Genomic DNA, 6,663 nt, shown 5'->3' on the forward strand with positions numbered 1-6,663 from the left:
CTAAAAACCTTCACACTCCATATCTCAGCAAAACATGCAAAATGCCACAACATAAACTTATAAATTCTTGGTTAAACTCGAATATTATATTTCAACCAGTAACAAATCATTTGTATTACATTATAACTTTACTAAAATGATGTGAAATACAATACAACATAAACTTATAAATTCTTGGTTAAACTCGAATATTATATTTTAACAAGTAACAAATCATTTGTATTACATTATAATTTTATTACTAAAATGATGTGAAATACAATATTGTAATTATAACAATAATTGACACGTATAAAATATAGAAACGGGAGGACCCACCTGGAGTGGTATGGAATTGGCCGAAACGGAGACGTGGGTTCAGGACTCCCTTGAATATACCAATTCACACGTCAGCTGCTGCGCTCCCAACACGTATCCAATCAATGGGACCTCTCTTCCTCCGATCGATATTTAATTTTGAGAGTACATTTTAGATTTTGATCGATTGATTAGTTTTCTCCCAAGATAATCGATTTCCCCCACAGTTCAATCCGCGGTCCAATTGGGGGGAAATTGTAATCTTAATTTTCATTAACTGACCTAATTTGCGATTCTATTTCCGTCTTTCTACCTAATATAAATTCTTATTCGGCTGGGGGGTTCGACTTTCGAGGAAGGAAAAATAATTTTTATATAGGGGAATGAGTTTTCAGGATCTAGAATCGGGTCGGGGATCCGGGCCGACGCGGGGGGGTTTTGTGAACGGGAGGCAGGATCCCACTCAGGCCGTTGCTTCGGGAATATTTCAGATTAACACCGCCGTCGCAACCTTCCAGCGCCTCGTGAACACCCTCGGTACTGCCAAGGACACGCCGGAGCTCCGTGAAAAGTTGTTAGTATTATTATTTGTTTGTTTTTTGATTTCATGTAAAAAATGATCATTTCAATTGGAGCATAAAAAATGACTTTTTTTGTGAAAAATTCAGTTCTGATGTTTGGTTATACTCTGGGGTTTCTTGTTGATAGCTGATAAGAAGAGCAGATTGGGTGATGTTCTTGTGTTTCGACACTGAATATTGAATAATAGTGTTGTTTATAACTATCGTGCTTAATCGCAGGCATAAAACGCGTCTACATGTTGGACAGTTGGTGAAGGATACTTCAGAAAAACTTAAGCAAGTTAGTGAAGCAGACCATCAGTTTGAAGTCAGTGTAAGCTTGCTTCCTTCTTAATTAGTGTTTTGTGCTGTTTTCTGGTTGCCACTATGCATATCTTCATGATCTGGCTAGTTTGCCATATGTCATACTTGCCTAAGATGCTGACCTGTCTACAACAATTTATTTGAGTTTCTCATGAAACCTAGATATGCTAAGATAAAAATGATACGTGATTTTTTTCCATGGTGATCATAGTCCAAGTCAGGAGGTGTGTAACCATGTTTAGTACCTATATTAATAGATGAAGAGGGAGACCAAAAAATACTTGGATATTAACGATTTAACATGATGTGCATTATCTAAATATAGATAGATGATGATAAAACAAGAGACATATTACAATGGCGTAGGAGGATCCATATAGCCGATGCGACTTAATGGGATAAAAACTTATATGTTGTTGTAATTATTGTCCAAGTGAATGTGATTGATGAATAAGGCGAATATGTTAATACAGCTTAAAACCTATTCATACGCTTACATTAATTTTATTTTATTTTGAGACAAGTAAAATTCTCAAATTTATCCCACTTTTAAGATTTCGAACAACTGCATTTTTATTTATTTCTTCCTTCCTTTCTTTCTGTTTTCAAAGTTCTCGATGGACTTCTAAAATAGTATATTTTAAAATTTCGAAATTTATTGATGTGTGTTTATATATGGATTTTCTAAGCATCATTGTTTGTTTCACCAATGTGTAGCCCTCACTCATTGTATGGTGTTTGTGACTGGCATCCTTTTTCCTGCAGGCAAACAAGAAGCTTACTGATGCAAAGCTCGCGAAAGATTTTCAAGCGGTACTAAGAGAATTTCAGAAGGCTCAACGGCTTTCAGCTGAAAGGGAGACAACATATACTCCATTACAGTCAGTTCTCCCTTCGAGGTAAACTGATTCTATATGATTGAGATTATTATATGAGTTCTTTGGGAACTTTCGTTCTACAATTTTCATGAAGTTTATTTGGCAGTTGCTTAGAAAGGATTAATGCTATTCTGAGTAGGCTACTGTAAAAATTAATGTCTTGGTTTATCTGGGCACTTTTTTTTTCTCTCCTGAAAATTTTATTTTGTGCAGCTACGCAGCTAGTGAGATAGAAGGAAGTTCAGATCGGAGTTCAGAACAACGAGCTACTCTAGAATCAAGAAGGTATGTCAATGTTCTGGAATTTATGTGGTGTAATTGGGAGGTGTATTAGCAAAAATGAATGAATCCAGCTCCTGTTTAGCACAAAACATTGTATTCTGGTGTTATTGGTTTCATTTAAACATGTGTGAAGCATGAACATTAAGTGAGTTTCTGCAGTACCTACTTGTTGTTTAATTGCACGTGTTTAAAAAGTGTTTTTTACATGTATAGTGAAATGCAGTCATATATTTTTTCTTTCTTTGATGAAATAATCTAATAACCCTAAAATCAAGCATGACATCACGTTCTGTGGAGCTTACCCACACCAGTTTTACGTTGTTCGGTAGTCACTTTTTTCTGAATTTTGTTGGGTAATTCTCTTATGTGCGAAAGATAAATCCTTCTCTTCATGCAATTGAGCGCTGAATATATCTTCAAATACATGTGTATGCTTCCATAATTGAAAACTGATACACATAACACATACTGTAGAAGAAAAACTAATGCCAGAGATTGTCGAGAGAACAGTTGGTGAAAATGGCTGGACACTTTTCAACATGTTTATTAGCACACAGGATTTCAAATATCTACAGCCAGCTAAGCTACCTTGCAATTTTTGTTTGTCTGCGTATTACCTTTTTTCCTTCGTCTACCAACGTTTTCATGTGTGGTTAGTGGTATTGCGTGCCAACATATTTATTCTGAACTTTAAATGTATGTTTCAAGTCAATAATGCCTCACTTCTGGAAAAATTCCTTTAATTTTGTGTGGATCTTGTTCTCGTGTAATTTATCCGACGGCAAGTTTTCTCCTTGTTGTTGAATGATTTTTAATTTAATGAAATTTGTCTAATAAATGTTTCCTGTAATTTTTCTGCAGGCAGGAGGTTTTATTTTTGGACAATGAGATTGCTTTCAATGAAGCCATTATAGATGAAAGAGACCAGGGGATTCAAGAAATACAGCAACAAATTGGTGAAGTGAATGATATCTTCAAAGACCTGGCGGTATTGGTTAATGAGCAAGGAGTCATGATCGGTAAAGGACTTGCATTCTATTAGTTCCCTATAAAAAAATTAGACTTAGAAGTTCTAATTTTTTCCAGATGATATTGGTTCCAACGTCGAGGGTTCTCATGCTGCAACTGCTCAGGGAAAAACCCAGCTTGTCAAAGCGGCTAAGACCCAGAGGTCTAGTTCATCTTTGGTGAGTTATAAATGTATTAAGCATAAGGATAACAGCCTATATAATTGTCTTTGTTAAAGCATATTTTCCAAAATAAGCGAGAAATGAGACCAATGGTCAAAATAGTTTTTCTCGAGATATTCTAGACTAACGTAGCATTGTGCTAAGTACAATGCTGACTTGTATTGCTTTTCAATTCACTCTTGGATGCTTCAATTAACAAGCACAGGATTCACTTGACACTCAATATTTTTTCCGAGTGACCAAACTATTTGTGATTCCAATTTCAGTTGATTATATTTAATTTTCCATTGTCTTTCTGTTGGACTAATTTCAAATGAAAGCCAACTTGCCTGCGTACATCAACTAGATTCAATTCCCTGCATTGTCGTCCCACTTCTCTCTTCATGAACATTACACAATCATCCAACCGGGACTCTTAATTTATTTTCACTTGATTTATTTTTTGTTCATGCAGGCTTGCTTGTTGGTCGTGATTTTTGGAATTATTCTTCTGATAGTGATTATAGTTCTCATCACCTGAATTATTGGAGCTTCCATAAATATGGTGCAAGAACATGAGTATTATTTGTTGATGCTTTAATTTTCTTTTTCACAAATTTACAAGGCATATGTCGCTGTTTGGCTGGTGCAGGCTGCATGCTTCTTCTTGTAAATTCTATTCCTCTTTTTCTTCTGTTTTTATGGTTTTCGTTACTTGTCAGGCTCCAACAGATACCGTCTTCCCAGTTTTACGCAACTTGTGATGTATAAAAGACAATGAAATATGGAAAATGATTAATTAATTGATTTTAATTGCTAAATTGATTATGTGACATGTTTATATGATGTTTTAGTAATTTTCTAATTACATGCATTAAAATGTATTTTTAAGGGTTGTTCGAGTTGCGATCGAGGAACGGAGACCGAGGGCTGAAAAATGGAAAATGTTTTTATTAAATAATTGTTTTTAATTATTTAAAATATGATTGATGCTTGTTTTTATTTTTGAAAATAAAGGGTTTTGAGGTGATTTTATAGACTGGGACGTAAAATTTTATCGTTGTTGGTTTTTCAATAAAAATACGAATGTGTTGGCAATCCGGTTAATAAATTCACAAACTTTTCTATTCAAAATAATTTTTAATATTTTAATTAGCACTAATGGTTATATGAGCCTAATTAACATGATTAATGGGCCTAAGTCAGCAATTAGAGATTGATTAGGATTTTATTAAATATTTAAAGTGTTAATCTACCCCATAATGTACCCAATCCCACGCTCCACTCTCCTAGCACACACAAACACTTCCAAGCAAAGCACACGGCACACAATCAAATTCAAGATAAAAAACATCGAGTTTGCACAACTTTTTCAAGCCAAGGATCTTCGTGACGTCGTTCTTCAACCGTCAACGAATAATCGTGCGTTAAACACGCAAAGATACGTCATGTTCTTCCTTTTTAATCATCTATCACACAATCGTAATTGTTTGAAAATGTTTGCATGAAAAACAATTTGCATCATGTCATATTTTCGTATGCATCATGTCATATTTTCGTATAGACATCTTATGTGATTTTTAAAGCTTGTATTTTCATCCAAAATTATGTTTAACATGATCCTATGGGACTGCCATGATTGGGAAAGGTTTAAGGGTGGTTTTACGTGTTTTAAAGAGTCCTAAGTCACACCAAACATGCTGCACACGTACAAAAGAAAAGCTGGGAACCAAAATTGATGTTTGATGATCATAGGGGCTCGGTTTATTGGATTGGTGGCTTGGCTTGGTCTCGGCTGGGACCAGGGCTAGCCAGGGACCGTGAGGGGTCAAGGGAAGTGTCCTAGCCACGCTAGGACTCGAGCACCAGGGCTGGGGAGGAGTCCTAGCCACCTGAGAACAAGCCAAGGGGATGCACAGGAGGGTGCAGCTTGCGCAGGGTTTAAGGGGCTCGAACAGGGGCTTTGTGCTGGGCTAGGTCGACTCACTAGGGTACTAGGAGGGTGCACAAGGGGCTAGTTCGATGGCTGGTTCGATGGCTAGGTCCTAGGCGTGAGTTTGAGGAGTCCATGTCATGTAGGATTCTAGGCCACTTCCTGCATCTGATTTTGTGGTTCGGTTGGGGCTAGGGTCAGGTTCCTTGGGTGCTTAGGGTCCAGTAGGGTTCAAGGGAGGGCTGGATCGATGATGGCTCAGGCTGGCTCGAGCTTGGCTCGTGAAAACATGAAGGTGGCTCGTTCGAGAGCTTAGAGTTTTCTCCATTGAAAACAATTCGAAACATGGCTCACGGGGGTCAGTCATGGTTCACGAGGGCTAAAATAATATAAAAAGTCTAAGTTTTTAATTTAGGAATTTTATATTAAAGTTTGAAATTAATTCGGGATTAAAAAGTCTTAAAAACGAATAATTAAAGATTAATTAAAAAACCTAGTATTTAAGCTAAATAAAATTATTAAAAAATAATTTAATCTTAAATAATTATTTAGGACATCTTAGAGCCAATGGAGTTAAGAAAAAGTCAAAAACGTGAAATTTTACGTCTAGGGGTAAAACGACAATTTTACACTGAAAATTAGTAAACGTCATGGCAGTGCCCTGAATGCTGTTTTATACGTCAAAATTTTTATGGAATTTTATGATTATTTATGGAATTTTGTGATGAAACAATAACGTTACAATATATGTTGCATACTTGTTTTTAAAAGAAAAATGATATTAAATGCATGATTTCTAGAAAGTGGTGAAAATGTGAGACATTGGAGGAGGTGAAGTAATTGTGACTATTATGATGATATGAATGGGGATATCGTGAGGGAAAGGCCCAAGAGCGAGCCCATTTACGAGAGAAGGCCCAGAGGGAGCCCATTCGTGGGAGAAGACCCAGAGGGAGTCAGTCTATGAGAGAAGGCCCCAGAGGGAGCCCGACGATCGTATTTTCATATGATGATGATAGGTCAATGCTCAGTTGACGGGTGAGAGTGTCGTTAATGTCCCCGTCGTCCAGTACTGTGGTTACATGATAGATGAATCCATCAACCTTATGATGATATGAAATTCACAATTAATGATCCAAATTTAATAAAAGGAAAATGTATATGCTTATGATGAAAAAAGAAATGTTAATGATAAAATGATGAATGATATGAATATGTTT

General features: G+C 36.2%; 1 protein-coding gene across 1 annotated transcript; it reads left to right on the top strand.

Moving 5' to 3' along the window:
• Positions 1-332: 332 nt before the first annotated feature.
• Positions 333-4,343, top strand: LOC142527377 (syntaxin-22-like). The gene is made up of 7 exons (XM_075632157.1): positions 333-871; positions 1,098-1,191; positions 1,947-2,080; positions 2,273-2,344; positions 3,203-3,360; positions 3,428-3,528; positions 3,986-4,343. Exons 1-7 carry the CDS (start codon positions 681-683, stop codon positions 4,049-4,051), a joined length of 816 nt encoding a protein of 271 aa, XP_075488272.1. The 5' UTR covers positions 333-680; the 3' UTR covers positions 4,052-4,343.
• Positions 4,344-6,663: the final 2,320 nt, after the last annotated feature.

The sequence above is a fragment of the Primulina tabacum genome, chromosome 15 (genome assembly GCF_025594145.1).
Source record: "Primulina tabacum isolate GXHZ01 chromosome 15, ASM2559414v2, whole genome shotgun sequence".
NCBI classification, from domain to species: Eukaryota; Viridiplantae; Streptophyta; class Magnoliopsida; order Lamiales; family Gesneriaceae; genus Primulina; species Primulina tabacum.

Bases quoted from the DNA above. Each gene is read 5' to 3' on its own strand.
- LOC142527377 (XM_075632157.1), top strand. From the start codon at position 681: ATGAGTTTTCAGGATCTAGAATCGGGTCGGGGATCCGGGCCGACGCGG. The intron at 2,081-2,272 runs GTAAACTGATTC...TATTTTGTGCAG, and splicing joins CAGTCAGTTCTCCCTTCGAG to CTACGCAGCTAGTGAGATAG. The intron at 3,361-3,427 runs GTAAAGGACTTG...AATTTTTTCCAG, and splicing joins TGAGCAAGGAGTCATGATCG to ATGATATTGGTTCCAACGTC.